This window comes from Phocoena phocoena, chromosome 16, assembly GCF_963924675.1.
Source record: "Phocoena phocoena chromosome 16, mPhoPho1.1, whole genome shotgun sequence".
NCBI classification, from domain to species: domain Eukaryota; kingdom Metazoa; phylum Chordata; class Mammalia; order Artiodactyla; family Phocoenidae; genus Phocoena; species Phocoena phocoena.
In genome coordinates, this window is record NC_089234.1 from 19,587,648 (window position 1) to 19,611,026 (window position 23,379).

Sequence of the window (23,379 nt, forward strand, 5' to 3'; positions counted from 1 at the left end):
ATGTTATTTTAATTTGTAAGCCATTTAGTATTAACTAACTTTTATCTTAGTGCCAGAAATTAAGACGCATCTAAATACATACTAAAGTTATACAGTATTTGTGAAATAATCACTTCTTAGGTAAAAGCAATATTGGGAACTACAGAGAATTTTCAAGATTAAAATGACTGCTCTTAAACAAATTTTCAAAAGTTAAAACAAGGCATTTGAAAAGACAAACCACTAATTACCTAGACTGCTTCATTATTTGATTCTATTACAGAGCAACATTCTAAAAATCTTTAAAAATGGAAAAAATATCAGTGATTTCCTAAATCACTGGACTTCCAAATTGTAATTCAGTATTTCAGGAAGGAGTCAGGCATGAAATAAACATTCAGTAGATATTTGTTGAAGGGAAAAAAAACCCAAATGGTACCATAATTAATAGCACTACTCATAATAGAAAGCCCATAGATCCCAATTTTCATTGTTACTATACTCCATTCCTCACTATAGTACTAGAAGCAGACACAGATGTTATACATATATCTATTTCAAAGAATCCTCCTGTCTAAGGGAAATATATCACATAGAAAAGTGATTCTCAAAGGGAGTAAGGGAGGAGAGGTTGGCAGGATAGCTGAATTTTCCTTGTTCTGGTTGCTGCAGGAGAGTGGAGGTGCCTTCTTCCAACTGACTACACTCCCTACTCCTTATCGGTTTATTTAAAGTTTTAAAGGAATCACTGCTGTGGTGATCATTTTGTAATGAATAGAAATAACGAATCACTATGTTGTACACTTGGAACTAACATAGTGTTGTTGGTCAGTTATACTTCAAAAACAATCAAACTCATAGAAAAAGAGATCAGATTTGTGGTTATCAGAGGCCGGGGGTGACGGGAGGGGTAATTGGATGAAAGCAGTCAAAATGTTTAAATTTCCAGTTATCAGATAAATAAGTACCAGGGATGTAATGTACAACATGATTAATATATTAACACTGCTGTTTCTAATACATGAAAGTTGTTAAGACAGTAAATACTAAGAATTCTCATCACAAGGAAAAAATTTTTTCTTTTTCTTTTATTTTGTATCTGTATGAGATGATAGATGTTCCCTAAACTTATTGTGATAATAACTTCATGATGTATGTAAGTCATTATGCTATACACCTTAAATTTATATAGCGCTGTATGTCAATTATATCTCAAAAAAACTGGAAGAAAAAAATAAAGGAAACATTGCTTAATATTCATTCATTCATTCTACCTTTAGTTTGTTTTAGCATTTGTCATATGTTCATTATCTTACTGCAATAAATAAGACAGGCAATCTTTTTTTAAGTTTTATTGATACATACTATAAAATTCACCCATTTTAAGTGTACAATCCAATGAGCTTTTGTAAATTTACGTATTTGTGTAAGCATTACCACATTCCACTTTTAGAACACTTCTATCACCCCAAAAGTCCCCTCATGTCCATTTTCAGTCAATCTGCACTCCGACCCCTCACCCACCGCTCATCTGCTTTCTATCTCTATAGTTTTGCCTTATAAATATAAATTTCATATAATGGAATTATGCAATATGTACTCTTATGTATCTGACTTTGTTTACATAAGTTTTTTGTGGTTCATCCATTTTGTCATATGTATGAGTATTTTTTTCTTTTTCATTGCTGAGTACCATTGTACTCCATTGTACAATATACTATATTTTGTTTATCCATTCACTAGCTGATGGCCATTTCAATTGCTTCCAGCTTTTGGTGATTACAAATAATGCCATGACCATGCATGTTCAAGTCTTCCTGTGGACTCCTGTAGAATAAGAGACCTTCATCTTACAGGACAGTGCCTCACACTTGTTACACTTTACCACTAGAATGATTTTTCACATTTGTGGCCAACAGTATGAAGCACATACTGATACTTAATAAATTAATATTAAATTCCTACTGATACTTAAAATGTTTGTTAAAAAGAATAAAAGAAACATGTTACTCAGCTATTTCTGATAATATGGGTCTTAACTTCAAATGTTAAAACAAAACAAAACAAAACAAAAACAACTTTGTCTCCAATGAGTTTACCTGCTACAAATAACCTGATGATGAGAATAAAGATATTAAACATCCCTAGATCAGTTTTGTACAAAACAATCAATTAAGCCTAAGTTTCTCTAAAAGTCTTCTCAAAACTATACCAACATTTCATTAAAAAGTATCTTCAGGGCTTCCCTGGTGGTGCAGTGGTTGAGAATCTGCCTGCTAATGCAGGGAACACGGGTTCGAGCCCTGGTCTGGGAGGATCCCACATGCCGTGGAGCAACTAGGCCCGTGAGCCACAACTACTGAGCCTGTGCGTCTGGAGCCTGTGCTCCGCAAAAAGAGAGGCCGCGATAGTGAGAGGCCCACACAACGCGATGAAGAGTGGCCCCCGCTTGCCACAACTAGAGGAAGCCCTCACACGGAAACGAAGGCCCAACAGAACAAAAATTAATTAATTAATTAATAAACTCCTACCCCCAACATCTTCTTTAAAACAAAAAAAGTACCTTCAGGTCTACATAATCATGCTCAAAGTATTCAGCCATTCATTTACTTAGTAAGGATTTATTGAGTGCCTACACTGGGAATATAAGTACTCTAAAATGTCAAAGTCTCTTCCCTCATGTGGCTCACATTCCATCATCCAATTTTTGCAAAAAGTAAAAATAACAAAAATAGCAAAAAATAACGCAGGACTTACTAAGAAAATTGCAACTATATACCATACACTATGGTACTATATTCTTACAATGTTAGGTAACCACCATGTAATTCTTTTAAACTAATTTCTACATAAGCATGTTTAAATTTTATACAAATAAATCATTTTGTTTCTTTAAACAGTCAGTGGATTAAATATGGTGTTTGTGATAAATTCCATTAAAATATTAGACTCTGAGCTTTTGGTAACCTGCCCCCACCCAGCAATAAACAATGATTCTATACAAAAATGAGATTCAAATACTTCTTTTTGACTAATAGTGCTATTTCCAGGAATGTAACCTGCCTTCCGAAGGACAACTGATTGGGTAACATGTTAAAATGATAAAAGTAAGTACACCAAACCTTAAGAGCCAGGCCTAGAAATCTAAATTTTAAATTGTAACTCATGTGCATTTACTGTTACCAACAAAGACTACAAAAAACCATCCAACAGATTAAGTATTAATGACAATACATTATCCAGAGTTTTTGTGGAGACTACAGATCACTTTTGTTCTGTTGTTCCTATAGAGGATATATACTATCACACAGGACTATGGTGATAGAAGTTAAAAACCTGAAAATTTACTTCTAATACCAAGGCAAACTTACCACATTTTACTCTCAAGTCTCTTTTATTACATGAGAGGAAAGGTTCTTTATAGTTCCTCAAAAAGAATCCTAAATTGCCCCGTCTAATTAATCAAAATAAGAGTAAAGGAAAATCAGTTGCTTTATCAAAATACGTGACTGACTAAAGACTAAAATTATATTCTTCTATAATTTAAAAATGTTTGTTTCAAATGGCTTCAAAGCTCTTGTCATGTGGCCTCCACAAATGGTATTTACATAGTGTTCTCAAAAGACTAGCAAAAATATTTCCCATGATAAACAAAGATGAGGAAATAAATACCACATGGAAACCCTTTTATCCAATGTCATAAAACTAAATAAAAATAAAATCCATAACACTTTCCCCTGAAATGTATGCAGTAACATTAATAACAAAATTATCTACTAAACCAAATATTTTCTCTTATAAGAAATTCATTACTTAAAACATAAGGAATTTCTCTCTAATACTATGTTGTGGAATCCCTATGTCTCCTTGAATGCACATTAAATTTAATCAATGAACAAGTATATATTGTGAATCTATAGCATTTCCATAATAACCTTTTTCTATAAATTTAAGCTATTTACTCTCTGTACCATCATCCAACATAAATAAAAATGGCCCTGTCTATAACATCTTGCTGATTTGTATTATTTATCATTTTTACTATATACACTATCTTTCCAAATATACCACAAGCTCCTCTATGGTAGGGAAGCATGTACAGCAATAGTTCTATATATATAGTGTAAGTTCAATAAATTTGATTACAAATTATTTTAAGAGAGCAGTTTCAATAGCTAGCAAATAAGGAAGCAAATTGCAAAGGGTAAAAAAGAACTCTGGTGATAAGGCATTAAAACAGCAGGTGCAGACCACACGTTTCAGGCATTTCCCAGAGCAGAAAAGGAGAACAGTAAAACACATAAATTTCAGGTTATAGTCACTGAGTCTTAGTTTTTAAGTAGATTATTACTAAGGACTGTTTGCTGATTCCAGAGAAACAAATTGCAGGGATTTCTCTCATCTTCTAGTTGTACTGTGCATACCAGTCCAGTTTCCTTATCAAAAAAATAAATAAATTCCACTTCACCTCACAGAAATGTTCTGAAATTCAAAAGAAATAATAATGTATGTTAAAGGGCTTTGCACACAAGTAGCAAATTAAATGCAAGGTGTTATTGAAGATGGATTCTACCCTTTGATCCAACAATTCTAATTCTTCATGTTTATCCTAAGGATCTAAGTGGACAAATGCACAAAAGTATTTGTACAAAGATGTTCATAGTAGCCCTGCATGGCATGAAAAAGTAATGTAAAATTAACATTTTAAATGTCATTAACAGGGACTTCCCTGATGGTCCAGTGGTTAAGAATCTGCCCTCCACTGCAGGGAACAGGGATTCGATCCCTAGTCAGGGAACTAAGATCCCACATGCCACAGGGCAACCAAGCCTGTGTGCCACAACTACTGAGCCTGTACGCTCTGGAGCCCACGGGCCACAACTAGAGAGAAGCCTGTGTGCCGCAACAAAGAGTGCGCCCACCACAACGAAAGAGCCCGCGTGCCACAACTAAGACCCAGTGCAGCCAAATAAATAAATAATTTTGAAAGTGTCATTAACAGATGGTTGGCTTAACAAATTCTGGTACTCACATGAAGTAGAATATCATGCTGTAATTAAAAATGACTTAACAGACGTGTATGAACTTGAAAAAATATTCAGGATAAGTGAAAGCAGGATTGCAAAGGTTCACAACCCTGAGATGTCTTCTTTCATCTTTCAAATTTGATCAGGTCCTCTATTATGGCCTTCACAGGATCCTCTATTTTTCTCTATTAAGCTCATCATAGTTTGAAATAATGTATTTATATGTTTACTTGAGAACATGTGTTAGATGATAATGAAGATTGTATGCATATGTATACAAACACACACACACACACACACACACACACACACACACACACACACACGGAAGAAAAATCTGCCAGTGTTTTAAAATGTCAGAAGCCAAAATGAAAATAAAAACAATCTAAAAAAAATATGCATACTTAAACTACATTAGCACTATTGAACAGAAATGAGATCTGGATACATATTTTGTCAAACCACACCACAAAACCTCTTTGATTAGATTAGTATTGGGGAAACTGTCTTCACTTAAGAAATGACAAAGAATCATGCTACAATATATCCAAAAGGAGGCAATGCTGTTTAATTTGTAAGGAACAAAATAGAAGAGAAAGCTTTCTTCAGGTTAACATTCCTGCCTCGTTAGAATTATGCATATACTGCTTAAAATCTGGCCTGATATTAAACTTAACCATCACTTATATATAAGGCTTGGACAAAAATCCTTTAAGCATCTCTAGGCCACATGAGCTTTAACCATAAAATATATGATAATATCTTACCTTCATAAAGCAGAGAGCTGTACCAGATGAAATCCTGAATTCCCTTTCTATGATTTGTGACCTATATTACAGTATCACATAAATATTCTGGCGAAAGGCCTCTCATCAAACAGGAACAGAAGGAGTTGTCCTACCAACTTACAAGCCATGATCATGCAAGTCTCCTTCAAATGATACTTCCACAGGGGGATATGTTCTTAAGAAATCCAACAACAGCAAACTTATGCTTCAATGAAGCATTTAATGGAAAATCTGAGTTTGTTGAGGTATATAAATAATTCTTGAGAATTTTTCATTTAAACTTGGTTTTAGTGAAAGACAGAATATCACAGAACACATCAGATCACATCACTCAACATTTGGAAAGTACTTGAAGAACAACACTAATCTCATTAAGAGTTTAACTGCTACTAATTTCCACTTTTGTCCTGAAACTTTGGGAGTTCTCTACTGGACAAAGACTCAGCAACTAGTTATTTAATATAGAAAAATTGAAAACTACAGACTAATAAGAAATTTCACAAAAATAAAAATAAGGCTTCATTCTATTATTCTGTGAACAAATAAGTACATGTTTAAGAATAAAAACCGAAGCTATGTCTCAAATTACTTCCACTAGGGGGGGAAAAAAACCCTCTACAACTATACTAGAGAAAGAATTCACCCCGCTCCTGCAAAACAAAAAAAACAAAAAACAAAAAACTAAAGCCTTACAAGCAAAAGGAAAGTTGTTTTGTTTTGTTTTTTAGGTCGTCAATCTTAGCACATAGTACTGAAATACTGCAGCTGAAAAATGTAAGACATTTTTCATCAACTTTAAATTCAACCGTAAATTGGTATAGGTATACCTCGGAGACATCATGGGTTTGGTTCCAGACCACTGCAATAAAGCGAATATCTCAATAAAGTGAGTCATACAAATTTTTTGGTTTCTCAGTGCACATAAAAGTTATGTTTACATTATACTACAGTCTCTTTTTTTTTTGGCTGCATTGGGTCTTAGTTGCCGCACACCAGATCTTTGTTGAGGTATGCGAGATCTATCGTTTCAGCACGCAGGCTTCTCTCTAGTTGTGACGTGCTGTTTTTTTTTTTTCTCTCTCTCTAGTTGTGGCACTCGGGCTCCAGGGTGCGTGGGCTCTGTAGTTTGCAGCATGCAGGCTCTCTAGTGGAAGCATGTGAGCTCAGTAGTTGTGGAACGCGGGCTTAGTTGCCCCACGGCATGTGGGATCTTAGTTCCCCAACCAGGGATCGAACCCGTGTCCCCTGCATTGGAAGGTGGATTCTTTACCACTGGACCACCAGGGAAGTCCCTACTATAGTCTATTAAATGTGCAATAGTATTATGTCTAAAAAAAAAAGTACATACCTCAATTCAAAAACATTTTATTGTTAAAAAATGCTTACCATCACTTGACAATGCAGGGTTGCCACAAACCTTCAATTGTAAAAAACACAATGTCTGTGACGCACAATAGAGGGAAGTGCAAGAAAATGAGGTATGCCTGTACTTACTACTTTGTAGATCACCTTAAAATAATACAATTACTATATGCATGTTACAAGCTCATACGAATATTTACTGCCAATATTTGACAGACTTATGGTTCTTTGCATATATGAGTTCTGATATCACTGAATTCTCATGACACAGGATGACAATAGTAGTCTTTAAAATTAATTGTAGCATTCTGTAGTCTACTATAACATACTTGTTTAAAAGAACTGGCAATCTGAAGATTTTTATTCTTCAAATACTACATATTGTTTTCCTTTCCAGATGTATTATCATTAATATCCTTCAGAACACAAAGTAATCAGAGTTTGCCAAAGCAGGAATTGCACATTCTTCCATTATTTCTACTTACAGAGTCTAATATAATACTTGGCACAAAAGAAAAACTCAGTTCCAATTTAGGACAGTCTACTTGGAGTTTGAAAACCTTCCATTCTTCAAAAACATCTACTGTATACAGAGCACTGTGATGGGTACTGGGGATAAATCTTTAAGCAGAAGAGATTCAATCCTTGCCTTCATGGAGTTTTTTTTTTTTTTTTTTTTTTTTTTTTTTGCGGTACGCGGGCCTCTCACTGTTGTGGCCTCTCCCGTTGCGGAGCAACAGGCTCCGGATGCGCAGGCTCAGCCGCTCCGCGTCATGTGGGATCCTCCCAGACCGGGGCACGAACCCGCGTCCCCTGCATCGGCAGGCGGACTCTCAACCACTGCGCCACCAGGGAAGCCCCATGGAGTTTTTAGTCCAATAAATGAGACATGAATTTATCAGTCAGATAACTGTATTTCTACAGACTGTGATAAACAGTGAAGGAAAAGTAGGGATGCCATGAGGTATGTGAATACCTGTTCTAGTTTGGCAGATGCGGAAAAGGCTTCCCTGAAGAAGTTATTATTGAGTTGAAGTAAGAGTGTAATTAGATAGAGATAACATGGGGAAGAAAAATGATTCTCAGAAGAGAACAGAGTATGTGCAAAGACCCTGAGGTAGGAGGAAACATGGTATATTGAAGCAATTGAAGGAAGGCTAGCCAATATAATTCATCAGAATTGTATTTGGGACAAGAGTGGTTGCAGGGATACCAGTTAGGAGGTCGCGACAGCTGTCCAGGTGAGGAGTGATAGTATCTTGGATTAGGAGCGTAGCAACGAAGCTAAGAGAAAAGGCAGGTTCAAGAGATATTTAGGAGGAAATCAATGTTACGCTAAAGCCATGTAGAGTAGTGTCAGTAGAGTTTTAAAGATGACAGATCTTAATATTTTTCAGTTGTGAGACCAAACAGTAAAGAAGCTGGGAATTTGAACTTATCTTATACTACTCAATAAGCCAGATAGCAATTGCAGCCAGTTCTCTAATAGCAGTAACATCTTAGCCAGGGTGGTTTTTGGAAGTGTGCCAGAAGGCCATGAACCAAGACTAAAGTCAACCATAAATTTAAAAAATAATTATGTATTACAGATCCCACCTCCTAATTGGTAAAGGATTCCAAATGATAAAATTACTGGGATTTTCAAGGTACATGCTTTTAAACTCACATTACATCACGCATTTTCTCTCCTTTTTACTTCTATGAAAGTAAGGTTTCAAGGCTTGGGAGAAAGGAGGAATAGGAATTTATAATATTATGAGCCAACTCTCAGCATAAATTTATAAAGTAACATTTTATATCAGGAATATCATATTATATCTGAGAATATTAGGGGGGGAAAGTCAACCAACATTATATCTTAAGGATGCTACAATGTCAGGGAACAAATGTCACTTTATGACATACAAGAGATCAATGTTAAAGACGCATAAGAACAGCAACTTCCATATAGGTAGCTTTTTGATCAGGAAAATAAGACGCATATACTCATCAACTCTATTCCTTTCCTTGTTTCAGATGACTAATAAGTGAAAAATTTTACAAGTTTTCTTTCTTTCTGCTTTATGCAACCAGTATAATAAAATCTTTATTAAATCCAGTAATAGATTTAAAGTTAACAGGGAGTCTACAGTGCTCCCTTACAAATGAAACAACAACACTATCTCCCAAGTACCCCAGTATTAGAATTTGATCCCTGGTTCCCTACTCCATGAAGCAGAAATCTTAAATGGTAAGGAGAAATAATTTCTAGTGTTCCACTTTAACATACTAGTTCTCATCTAAAGGCCCCACCCTAAATCCCACACATGGGTGGACCTTGAGATAACATATCCTAAAATCTCTTTTTCTTTCTCTCTCTCTTCTTCTTTCTTTCTTACTATTTATATTCCCATGAAAAATTACTTAGTCTTAGGTGGTCCAATGTACATGTAATTATTTTCCCTTGGGTACTAAGAACAACATGGCATACTTGTAGTGTTACAAATTTTCTGACATGCTGTGCTAAAATACACAGTAATTAGCAATGTGGTCCCACACACAATAGTAGAATCCTGACAAGAACACTAGCATGAAAGAGAAACATCACTTAGTCAAAACCCCAAGCTAAGCAAAGTATAAGTCAACAGATGACAAAGACATTAATGACCTGTAACATAACTGATAAAATCTAGAAATACACATCTTATTTATACCTCTATAATCCTTGAGTTGTTAGTAAAAATGTGGCATTTGCAATGATGGGGTGGTGTACTGAATAAGCAATATAGTAACTGATCTCTAACACTGTCAATACATCAGTGTCACAGAACTTCAGGGGAAGGTGGGACCTTGGTGAGTATGTAGTTCATCCCTCAACTTACTATGACGACAGTAAAGGACAGAGAAAAAATGTAATGAGATCATATACTTGATTTCTAGAAAGTAGGAAACAATAAATACTTGCAGCATGGCAGAATCCACGTTTGGTTTCCTACCTGGTATTTCTCCCATGTCTCGAAGTTAAAAAAAATTTTTTTTTTTAATCTACACATGGATTGGAAAACTTATAAATTCCTGAATACAGGTTTTAATTGATGATACCTTAACCAGAGAAACTGTGAGGGGCAAGAAAATTTATGTGTGCTTTTTGTTTAATGCTGCATATCATACTACGTATTTTCATCCCAAACCTACCATACCACAACAAACCCTCTAGATCCACACATAAACATAAATACAGCATATTACACTTATGGCTAATTATTGTTATAATTTTAAAAATTGTTTAAAATACACAGAATAGTCTTAATGAAGAAAAGAAGCCGTAAAGGAAACACAGCTTTAAAGATAAGTCAAAGAAAGAAGAGTGAATCCTAGTGATGTGCCTCAGTAATCCAGAGTTGGACGATCCAACATTTTGAGCTCTGTTATATACTGGAACCTCAGGTTTTCTGCATCAATGAGTTAGAGCCCCTACTCCTGCTCCCTCCCCAATCCACCTCCCCAAGTGTTACTCAATTTCCTGTCTGGAGCTCTCCAAAGTCTTCAGGCAAACTTAGTTACCCAAAGATTGTTCTGTGTCCCTCCAAAATGAATGCTTACATTCTCTAGACCAAACTTTGGAAAAAAAGATCTCATTTAATTCCTTTTATCAATGGAAAAGGCAAGCATCTGTTGATTTTGACTTTCTTTTAAGACTGGACTTTTGAAAACTTCATATGAGATGAATCTTTAGAATTCACTGACCCTCTAGAATAAAAACACTGAAGAGACAGCCAGACACTACCAAAAATTTTCCAAAAAATATAAGTCAACTATGTCTGAGTACAGCCAAGTAAGCATTTTCTAAGTTTCTGTTTTGATTGAAGAATAAGCACCTTCTTTCTTTTCGTTTTTTTTTTTTTTGCTTTAAAAGTTCCCAATTCAATCTTATCATCCTTAAACAAACAAAAAAAATAGACTGTGCCCACTAACTTCCTACTCTACCTAAATATTTTTATTCCTTTGACAAAACCCTTGATTCTGTTTTATATCCTGCCTGAGCTATTTCTGATTTTTAAAAATTTTTGGATCGTCTAAGTTTAAAGCTGGCCCAAGATTGTATTTAGCATGGGGCTGCATGCATGGACACATGCTGCCAGGTCTCTGAACTTACTATCGCTGTCAGTCACAGACATCTCCACTTAATAATCCCCAGCAAGAACTTCTTTGGTTGTCTTTCCAGATTCTATTTCTTCCCTTCTACACAAAGGTAGGTTATGATTCCGAGACTTTATTATTTTAAAAGGGCCAAATCCCGAGGGATGGTGGGAAAGGCTGTTTCCACTTGGCTGCTCAGTGTTGCTCTAGACTCCGTATTAAAGAACTGAGGTCAGTTGGGCCAGCACTTCTGCCTGAGTATGTGCTCCCTCCCTCCAACTGCCCTTTTTAAACCTCCCCAGCTTGCTACCTGTTGGCAGTGCTGGTGTTGCTGCTCCCGCTGCTGTGTTTCTGTGCCCGGCTCAACCTCCGTGGGGGCTTTGAATGCTGCAGCCGGGGGCTCGGCATGGAGGGGAACGCTGAGGCGTAGCCATGTTCACACTCTAAAGAAACAGCAAGAAAAAAAGATACGATAAGAGGAATACACCCAAATTCATGGATCTACAGATCTCAAGTCCTTGCAGTAACAGGTTGCTGAAAACAAGAGAAGAAAAAGAGATAAATTTTTTCCACTCTTTCTGGTTGGAATATAAAATTTCCAGTCCTTGCCTCGTCATCAATCCTGTGACATATACAGACCCAACTCACCCCAGGAAGGTGTACCAACACCTCCTCTAAACCAAGGAACTTCTCTCTCCTCTCCAAAATCCTCTTCTCCAAGAATTCTTGACTCAAACACCCTCATTTCTGAGACCAATTACCATTCACCTAAATTATTTCACTTGCCTCAAAATCCCTTTTCCTTTAACTATCCCCCTTCTAGAAGGTGTCTCTCTAAGCCCCACGTTTTTGTGTACTTCAAATAATTCAATCACCTAGTCTTAGGAGGACACTTTCTCTCAACACAATTTCCAGGGGCTGTACTCTTCATACCCCAATCTCTTTACATCTCCCTTAGTCTCCATTCCTAAGGGGATTCCATCGCATCGCACTTCAGATTCGAAGAGGTCCCTTGGCTACAAGTGTCTGTCCTCCGCCCTGCTCTTCAGCAGGCATTCCCTTTCTTTGCTCTCAGCCTTGTCTCCTCCACCCCGACCTGCACTGCTCCCAGCCCTTTCCTCCAGTTCTTTGCATCCTCTTTCCTCCCAGGTCCTCAGATCACCTCCACTCTCAACACCCTCCTTCCCTCTCCTCTGGTCCACCTCCACTCAGGGCAGCTCCCAGGTCCAGCCTGACCCCTCTCTCCATCTCCCGCAGGTGACAGTCTCCTCCCCTTCATTAACATACACACACCCACATGTGCCCCCTCACGCAGGCACCAGTGGTACTCCTCCCCTCACATACCTGCTGCCTCATGCACCTCTCCCCTCACATGCCCACCCTCTCTCACACGCACACCCACACACACACACTCCCTCCTCACACACTCACCCCTCCTCACACACTCACCCCTCCTCACACACTCACCCCTCCCCACACACGCACCCCCCTCACACACGCAACCCCCTCTTCACACACGCACCCCCTCACACACGCACCCCCTCACACACGCAACCCCCTCCTCACACACGCACCCCTCCTCACACACTCACCCCTCCCCACACACGCACCCCTCCTCACACACGCACCCCCTCACACACGCAGCCCCCTCCTCACACATGCACCCCCTCACACACGCAACCCTCACACACGCAGCCCCTCACACACGCAGCCCCCTCCTCACACACGCACCCCCTCACACACGCACCCCCTCACACACGCACCCCCTCACACACGCAACCCCCTCCTCACAAACGCACCCCCTCACACACGCACCCCCTCCTCACACATGCACCCCCTCACACACGCAACCCCCTCCTCACACACGCACCCCCTCACACACGCAACCCCCTCCTCACACACGCACCCCCCTCACACACGCAACCTCCCTCACACACGCAACCCCCTCCTCACACACGCACCCCCTCACACACGCAGTCCCCTCACACGCAACCCCCTCCTCACACACGCACCCCCTCACACACGCAGCCCCCTCCTCACACACGCACCCCTCCTCACACACTCACCCCTCCCCACACACGCACCCCTCCTCACACACGCACCCCCTCACACACGCAGCCCCCTCCTCACACACGCACCCCCTCACACACGCAACCCTCACACACGCAGCCCCTCACACACGCAGCCCCCTCCTCACACACGCACCCCCTCACACACGCACCCCCTCACACACGCACCCCCTCACACACGCAACCCCCTCCTCACAAACGCACCCCCTCACACACGCACCCCCTCCTCACACATGCACCCCCTCACACACGCAACCCCCTCCTCACACACGCACCCCCTCACACACGCAACCCCCTCCTCACACACGCACCCCCCTCACACACGCAACCTCCCTCACACACGCAACCCCCTCCTCACACACGCACCCCCTCACACACGCAGTCCCCTCACACGCAACCCCCTCCTCACACACGCACCCCCTCACACACGCAGCCCCCTCCTCACACACGCACCCCCTCACACACGCAACCCCCTCCTCACACACGCACCCCCTCACACACGCAGCCCCCTCACACACGCACCCCCTCACACACGCAACCCTCACACACGCAGCCCCTCCTCACACACGCAGCCCCTCACACACGCAGCCCCCTCCTCACACACGCACCCCCTCACACACGCAACCCCCTCACACACGCAACTCCCTCCTCACAAACGCACCCCCTCACACACGCACCCCCTCACACACGCAACCCCCTCCTCACACACGCACCCCCTCACACACGCAGCCCCCTCACACACGCAACCCTCACACACGCAGCCCCTCCTCACACACGCAGCCCCTCACACACGCAGCCCCTCCTCACACACAACCCCCTCACACACGCAACCCCCTCCTCACACACGCAGCCCCTCCTCACACACGCAGCCCCCTCCTCACACACGCACCCCCTCACACACGCAACCCCCTCCTCACACACGCACCCCCTCACACACGCAGCCCCCTCACACACGCACCCCCTCACACACGCAACCCTCACACACGCAGCCCCTCCTCACACACGCAGCCCCTCACACACGCAGCCCCCTCCTCACACACGCACCCCCTCACACACGCAACCCCCTCACACACGCAACTCCCTCCTCACACACGCACCCCCTCACACACGCACCCCCTCACACACGCAACCCCCTCCTCACACACGCACCCCCTCACACACGCAGCCCCCTCACACACGCACCCCCTCACACACGCAACCCTCACACACGCAGCCCCTCCTCACACACGCAGCCCCTCACACACGCAGCCCCTCCTCACACACAACCCCCTCACACACGCAACCCCCTCCTCACAAACGCACCCCCTCACACACGCAGCCCCTCCTCACACACGCACCCCCTCACACACGCAACCCCCTCCTCACACACGCACCCCCTCACACACGCAGCCCCTCCTCACACACGCTCCCCCTCACACACGCACCCCCTCACACACGCAGCCCCCTCCTCACACACGCACCCCCTCACACACGCAACCCCCTCCTCACAAACGCACCCCCTCACACACGCACCCCCTCACACACGCAGCCCCTCCTCACACACGCACCCCCTCACACACGCAACCCCCTCCTCACAAACGCACCCCCTCACACACGCAGCCCCTCCTCACACACGCACCCCCTCACACACGCAACCCCCTCCTCACACACGCACCCCCTCACACACGCAGCCCCTCCTCACACACGCTCCCCCTCACACACGCACCCCCTCACACACGCAGCCCCCTCCTCACACACGCACCCCCTCACACACGCAACCCCCTCCTCACAAACGCACCCCCTCACACACGCACCCCCTCACACACGCAGCCCCTCCTCACACACGCACCCCCTCACACACGCAACCCCCTCCTCACACACGCACCCCCTCACACACGCAGCCCCTCCTCACACACGCTCCCCCTCACACACGCACCCCCTCACACACGCAGCCCCCTCCTCACACACGCACCCCCTCACACACGCAACCCCCTCCTCACAAACGCACCCCCTCACACACGCACCCCCTCACACACGCAGCCCCTCCTCACACACGCACCCCCTCACACACGCAACCCCCTCCTCACACACGCACCCCCTCACACACGCAGCCCCTCCTCACACACGCTCCCCCTCACACACGCACCCCCTCACACACGCAGCCCCCTCCTCACACACGCACCCCCTCACACACGCAACCCCCTCCTCACAAACGCACCCCCTCACACACGCAACCCCCTCCTCACAAACGCACCCCCTCACACACGCACCCCCTCACACACGCAGCCCCTCCTCACACATGCACCCCTTCACACACGCAACCCCCTCCTCACACACGCATCCCCTCACACACGCAACCCCCTCCTCACACACGCACCCCCCTCACACACGCAACCCCCTCCTCACACACGCACCCCCTCACACACGCAGCCCCCTCCTCACACACGCACCCCCTCACACACGCAACCCCCTCCTCACACACAACCCCCTCACACACGCAACCCCCTCCTCACAAACGCACCCCCTCACACACGCAGCCCCTCCTCACACACGCACCCCCTCACACACGCAACCCCCTCCTCACACACGCACCCCCTCACACACGCAGCCCCTCCTCACACACGCTCCCCCTCACACACGCACCCCCTCACACACGCAGCCCCCTCCTCACACACGCACCCCCTCACACACGCAACCCCCTCCTCACAAACGCACCCCCTCACACACGCACCCCCTCACACACGCAGCCCCTCCTCACACACGCACCCCCTCACACACGCAACCCCCTCCTCACACACGCACCCCCTCACACACGCAGCCCCTCCTCACACACGCTCCCCCTCACACACGCACCCCCTCACACACGCAGCCCCCTCCTCACACACGCACCCCCTCACACACGCAACCCCCTCCTCACAAACGCACCCCCTCACACACGCAACCCCCTCCTCACAAACGCACCCCCTCACACACGCACCCCCTCACACACGCAGCCCCTCCTCACACATGCACCCCTTCACACACGCAACCCCCTCCTCACACACGCATCCCCTCACACACGCAACCCCCTCCTCACACACGCACCCCCCTCACACACGCAACCCCCTCCTCACACACGCACCCCCTCACACACGCAGCCCCCTCCTCACACACGCACCCCCTCACACACGCAACCCCCTCCTCACAAACGCACCCCCTCACACACGCAACCCCCTCCTCACAAACGCACCCCCTCACACATGCACCCCCTCACACACGCAACCCCCTCCTCACACACGCATCCCCTCACACACGCAACCCCCTTCTCACACACGCACCCCCCTCACACACGCAACCCCCTCCTCACACACGCACCCCCTCACACACGCAACCCCCCTCACACACGGACGCCCCTCCTCACACACGCACCCCCTCACACACGCACCCCCCGCCTCACACACGCACCCCCTCTTCACACACTCAACCTCCTCACACACGCACCCCTCACCCGCCGCACCGCACTCCGTGAGCGGAGCTGGAGTGCGCGGGCTCAGGCGGTGGAGGAGGCGGCGGCGTCCAGCCGTTACCTCGGTCGCGGCGCTCCAAAAACTCGGCCGCCTCCAGCAGGCGCTGCACGTTGATCATCCGCACCTGCTCCATGGGCACCGCGGGCGGCGACAGGGGCCTCTCCGCACTCCCTTCCCCGGCCGACAGGAGGCGCCTCAGGCGGCTACAATCCGGCACCGCCCCGGGACATGTGCGGCGGCGGGCGGGCCAGCCCCGCCGCGGCTCCGCGCGTTCCCAGCCGCCCCGCCGCCCCCGCGGCTCAGCAGACAGCCGGCGCGGAGTTTGTTTACCTCTCCGCGCGAGCACGGGGGAGGGGCGGGAGCAGCGTCGCGGCCCGCCCCCTCCCGCCCCTTCCTCTGCCTCCTGGGAAATGTAGTCCCGCCCCGCCCACTGCACGCCGGGAGTCGTAGTACGCACGCCGCTTCAGTGCGCCTGCGCCTTGCCAAATTCCGCAGTGGCCGCCGGGAGATGTAGTCCCGCTCGACTTGTACCTCCTAGATGCAAAGACTAAGAAGCTCTCTGGGCTTTTCTTCGCGGAGGGAAGGATTTGAGCGAACTGTGAGTCTGCTGTCTGGGAGCCCTTTTCTCAATGACTCCCGGTGGGCACCTAGGAGCTGAAGCATGCTTGAGCCGCAGTGCCACGCTCCAGTTTTCTATCTACTACTACTGTCTCCTGTAACTTGTGTGCCTTGGTTGCCCCATTTATTCAAGAATAAATACTTGAAAAGCCAAAAATCCCTGTTCAGGAGCAAGGGGTGATCCTATCAGAGCCAGAGAGGGCTCCCATAAGGCCCTTCTTCCACCTCAGTTTTCACAGAGAGGTAGTGTTTTGGTTTTTTTTTTATCTTATTTTTTAAAACTCCTTTCCCCTCCCTCAGGAGGGGAAAAGGCTAGAGAACCTCGAGACTTTAGAAGCTAGAAAACCTCTTTGGTGCTGCAAGTGAGGGATATAATTCAGTGGTTTGGTGCTGGAGTCACATGAGGCTCAGTTCAAATTCTGACTCTGCTACCTAACACAAGTTGTGTGGACTCGTAAGGCCTCATTTTCCTCACATCTATATCAGATATAATTACTCCATTTATCCATGCATTGAGGGCCTGCCATGTGTCAGGCACTGTACTAGACATAATGTGTACAGTAATGAGATAAACAGAGATGGACCTTGCTCTCAAGGAGTGTGTAGTCAGTAGGGCTAATTGTGAAGATTAAATAATACCAGCACTTAGTACATGTCACCCAATAAATGGAAGCTGTGATGATCATTTCCTCTCACGCTCTCCTCCACAGAGCAGGAACTGAAAGCAGAGGCTAAAGAGAGCAGGACCACATTAAAAAACTGCCAATGGCTTCCCTCACCACCACCGTCTTTCCAAGTCCTCAAAGTCTAGATCAGAGTTTCTCAACCATTATTGATATTTTGAGCGAATAATTCCTAACTGGGGGTGGGGTTGGAGACCTGTGCATTGTAGGATATTCAGCAGCATCCCTGGCCTCTACCCACTAGATGCCAGTAGCACACCACCAACTCAGGTGTGACTACCAAAAATGTCTCCAGACATTGCCAAATGTCTCTTGGGGCAGAAAATCACCCCTGAATGAGAAGCTGTGGTCTAGGGCGAAGAAAGGCAAGAGGGTCATAACTGTTGAAAGCTCTAGGAGCAAGCTGGGAATTGCGTAAACATCCATAACTTTTCCCCACCCTGATTATTTTAACCTGCTGGTGGACATCCAGAATAACAGGAAGCTCTTGGTGAGGGGAGAACTTCCTGTGGTCATTCCAGTGGCTACTGCAGAAAATAACCATCTCAGAATGAAAACGTTACTCTCAAAAATGTCATGGGCTTAATGCTGCATTTTAATATGCTCTCCCTCCTTTTTTTTTTTTTCCAAAGTTAACAAGATTTCCAATGAGGTCAAAATCTGCAAAATTCTACCAGCCTTATTAAATATTACACTTGGTACCACATTTAAGAACCAAATAGATGTTCCATCAAATGCAGGGAGACCCAAAATGAGAGATCTTCACAAGCCACAGGAGATTTTTTTTTTTTGTAAAAGCTTTGAAACCAGAACTGTGCTTTTTCAGCTGTTGGCTAGGTCACTTCAGATCTGGGCTTTCCCATTGGGTGTTGGTAACAACCACCCTCCGCATTCAACAAGGGACATGTTGGATAGGGGAAGAATGGAATTATTTAAAAGAAAATACCTGTTCACTCAGAACATCTGTAAGTTGAAGGTAGAAATAAAAATAAGGTTGAAAGTTTCTAATAAAGTTGAAAGTTTCTACCACTTCAGATCACAAATTGCCAAGGGCTACCCCAGGAACTTAAAAGAGGTAGCTTTATAACAAATAAAAGTCTACCCAATGGGAGGTAAACCATGTGACACGCAGTCAAGGAAAAAAGTACAAACTGAAAATACACATGTGTTCAAGATGGGTTTAAATCCATACATCCTAAGCCCTAGCAGGCTATTAAGAGAAAGCAGGATGCTTGCAGCACATGCCTGGCCTTTCGCAGTTGACCTCCAGATGAATTTACCAACCCTTCTTTTAAAGCCATGGCCAAGAGGGAGATGAGGAGATGGAAAGTAGTGCGAGAATCACCAAAAGGCCACCTGCATATGTTGAAGAAGAGAAAAGGTGATGGGTGATCGTGGGCAGTGTTAAGAACTGGTTTCTGTACGGAAATATCCAGCCTCTTCTAACAGCAAATGACCTGCTCTGGCTGACTCCCAGAGTTCTTGCATGGACATTGGCCACAAGGGCCTCCTAGAGCACAAAGCCTGGGGCTCTAGCCTTGGGAGAGTGATGCTACCCACAAACCATCCCTCAGCACCAGCCCAGCCTGGTGAAGCCCAGAGGCAGCCATGGCCTTTCTTTTGCAGATGAATCCAATCTGCACTACAAATAGGGAAACTGAGGAAAAGCAAGGCTTCCAAAGTCTACTGACAAAAGAACCTGGAATCTTACCCATAGTTTCTGGTTCTTCTGTCCTCCCCCTAAAGTATCTCACTCAGGGGAGTCTCTTTTGAAGATGGAAAAAGTCCTCCGGAGTCCCCCAGCCCTGTAACAAACAGCCTGCATGGGGACAGTCTGCCTTCTGGAAGAACACGGCAAAGCTCTCCATTCCTAGGGGTCCTCTCCCTGCACCGTTTACTCAATGTAAATTTTCAAATGATTTACTGCAGATCCATGAACAATGCAGGAGGCTGGTCTGTGTTATATCGTTTCTGCAGACAGGAAAGATGAATAGAGGGGACGGGGCCACGAGGTTAAGGTGCAAGTCCGAAGTCACTGTCTTAGTGACACCTGGTGCTTAAGAGAACTTCCCTGAAACTGCAACGTGTATACTGTGCAGGGCACTGTTTTCCGCCATTATCTTTAAGGGTGGGAACAGGGGAGGTAAGTCCTGAGCTCCTAAGTAAGAACTGTTAACAGTTATACATCTTTCCATCCCCCACCCCAAAATGACAACCGCAGCCTCCTCCTCGCCTCTCCTCTTGGAGCCCAGAAACGTGAAGAGCAGCAGGAAACCTTTTCTTCTGCCCAGTGAGTCAGCCTTGCCTAACTTCATGCGTAAGCTCTCCTCGAGTCAGCAGCCGCTCAGAGCTGCGGGTCTGTGTGCAGCCGAGATAAATTTGGGTCTAGAAGGGATGACGTAATGCTAAACCCGAGAGGTAGCTGCCGCCTCCCAGAGCTCTAGTCGCCAGGGCTGCCGGCTGCCATCCCAACCACACGGAAAAGCACCACGACCCAGCACCACGACCCAGCACCACGACCTGAGCTGGGGATAAAGGGGAAGAAAGGACATGAGGGTGGAGGAAACAGCAGGGGGAGGCCGTGTTAATCTGAGATCGCTGAATCTGGAAGTTTGTTGTTTTTTAACTTTGGTTCTCTGGTGAGATCAGGCCACTGGCAGAGGCTCAAACAGCTGCACTTGACTTCCATCCTGGCCTATCTCTTCCCTCTTAGAAAAGGGCTTCTTACATTTTATTAAATGGCCCTTATAACAGCAGCCTATTTCGGTGATTATAAGGGATGTGTTAATCTCTCGAATGTCCTCTTCCTTCTTTTTTGCATTAACTTGGATCCAAGAAGAAATCTGCATTGCAGGACTCAATTAATATGCACATGTAAGACTCTTGCTTACCCCGGAGCACCCCACTTGGGGGTGCAACTGATAAAGTATGCAGGAGGATCTTGCTAGGGCCATGCCAAGTGAATGTTCCCCCAAATAACATTTCATGGTTTGTTTCATAGAAGTTTGAGGCTTATTCCTCAATCCAGCCTCCATTTTTCAGATGAAAATACTGAGGCTCAGAGAGGTATGGTAACTTACCAAGGTCACACAGTTATCTATCAAACTGATGGAGCAAGGGTTAGGACTCAGTCTTACAGACTCTCATCCTGTGCTCTCTACCCATCTCCATAATTCTTTTTCTAGTTGATTTGTGGTTTTAAAAATAAATAGGTAAATATGGGGTTTCCCTGGTGGTGCAGTGGTTAAGAATCCACCTGCCAATGCAGGGAACACGGGTTCGATCCCTGGCCCGGGAAGATCCCACATGCCATGGAGCCACTAAGCCCATGTGCCACAACTACTGAGCCCACGTGCCACAACTACTGAAGCCTGCACGCCTAGAGCCCATGCTCTGCAACAAGAGAAGCCACGACAATGAGAATCCCGCACACTGCAACAAAGAGTATCCCGGCTAGCCGCAACTAGGGAAAGCCTGCGCACAGCAACGAAGACCCAACACAGCCAAAAAACAAAAACAAATAAATAAATTTATAAAAAATAAAATAAATAAAAAATAAATAGATAAGTAAAGTGGAATACATTTTCTGGTCTTTTAAATTTATGGAGACCCTCTCCTTTAAATATCTAGATCAAGTTACATTCCAAAGGGATCCAAAGCCTGTTCTGTTTCATCTTCTGTTCAAGGTTCATTCTTCCCTAAGGAAAGGGAAGAATCAACTCCTCTGCTGGTGATGACCCCAAACCATGGGCCCAACCTCGCTACATCAATTTAGTTAAAAGACCAGCACAGGTAAATGATCTTTGTTGTATGGAAGTAGCTTCCTTCATTAGGAATACCTCCTTAATACTTTTTTTCAAATGACATTTCATCATGTGTTGCTGTAGTCATGTATTATTCTCCTTTAATTTGTGGTTATAATCATTTATACTGATAGACTTTGTGATTTTCAGCCATCTCTGGCATATATCCTGGTCAGCCATTGTATGTTGTTCTATAAAACTGCTCATTCCACGGGTTAATATTTTGTTTAGAATGTTTGCCATCTATATTCAAAAGCAAGAATGTACTGTAATTTTTTGTTGCACTTATCAGGTTTTGGGTGCAATGACCTATTCTTTCAAAGTTAAATGCAACTTGATTTTAAAGCCTTAAAAAAATATATTACCAGAGGCCTTCCCCTGCTGCTAAGAGGATGCCCCACATTCTTGACACAGCCCTGGGTAACCCTCCCTCCCCTGCCAGAAGCCTGCCTACAGTTGCCCTGCCTCACCACCCCTTGGCATCATCACTCCCTTCCAGGTGGCAGAAACTTGTGGAGGTCACTCTTAGGGCCAGCCAGGCCCTGGACACTAAATCACACACCCAGCCCTGCTGCCTCGTGGCTGAGTTCTCAGCTTCAGGTGTACTATTTAGAATAAAACACCAGGCCTTTGGCTGGCCAAAGATGTCTGTGATCTCACCATCACTTCTATTTCCAGCATTCTGATTCTAGGATTCTGGGATTCTCCAGAGATCCTAGAACAACATGCCTCCACTTGCCTACTAGCTGCTACATAATGAGAGCCAACTATGTGCGTGGTGCCACTTGTATAGTCAGTTCATTTAATCCTCTACACACCTCTGAGATTCCTGTTTCCCAGATGAGGCCCCAAAAGGTTAAGTGATTTGCCCAAGGCCACATAGGTAGCAAACGGATTCAAACCTAGATTTCCCAACTCTTGGACCCCACAGCATACGTCAGGGTATGTTCCGTCAGACAAGGTCAGACAAAATTGGTTAGGGCAGTGGTCTCACCCAGGCGTAATATCCACCTAGAAGACTTCAGAAATGTGTAGGAGTGTCTTTCTTGAGTGTCACCATGACTGGGGAGTTCTACTGGCATTTAGTGAGGACGAACCAAGGATGTTAAATCCTGCAGTATTCCAGGCGAACCTGCTCAAGAAGAACTGTCTCATCAATAGCTCCCTTGTTGATAAACACTAGGTCAGAAGGTTAAAGGCAGAGAACTCATCATTCATTCAACGAATATTCCTTAATCCTCCATTACGTGCTGGGCACTAACCTAGATGCTAAAGAGAACAATGAACAAAACTGCTTGTGGTCTTTGTCCTCCAGGTGCTTGTATTCTAGCCTGATACACAGGTGATAAGCAAGTAAAATCATTGTAAACCGTGATAAGTAGGATAAGGGATAAATAATAAATGAGTTGGGGGGGTAGCTTTAGGTGGGTAGAGGGATTAGGGCAA

The 23,379-nt window shown here is 45.0% G+C and overlaps 1 protein-coding gene across 3 annotated transcripts in view; it reads right to left on the reverse strand.

The window, feature by feature from the left end:
• MXI1 (MAX interactor 1, dimerization protein) overlaps positions 1-23,379 on the reverse strand; it is a 102,572-nt gene that overhangs the window by 68,622 nt on the left and 10,571 nt on the right. For 2 of the 3 annotated variants that reach the window (XM_065894198.1, XM_065894196.1), the window contains exons 1-2: positions 16,890-16,962; positions 11,586-11,718 (exon numbers count right to left, since the gene is read on the reverse strand). In XM_065894198.1, the coding sequence (XP_065750270.1) occupies positions 11,586-11,718; positions 16,890-16,962 (206 nt within the window). Of the gene's footprint in view, positions 1-11,585; positions 11,719-16,889; positions 16,963-23,379 lie in introns of those variants that run through there. The other variant, XM_065894195.1, reaches the window with a different exon arrangement.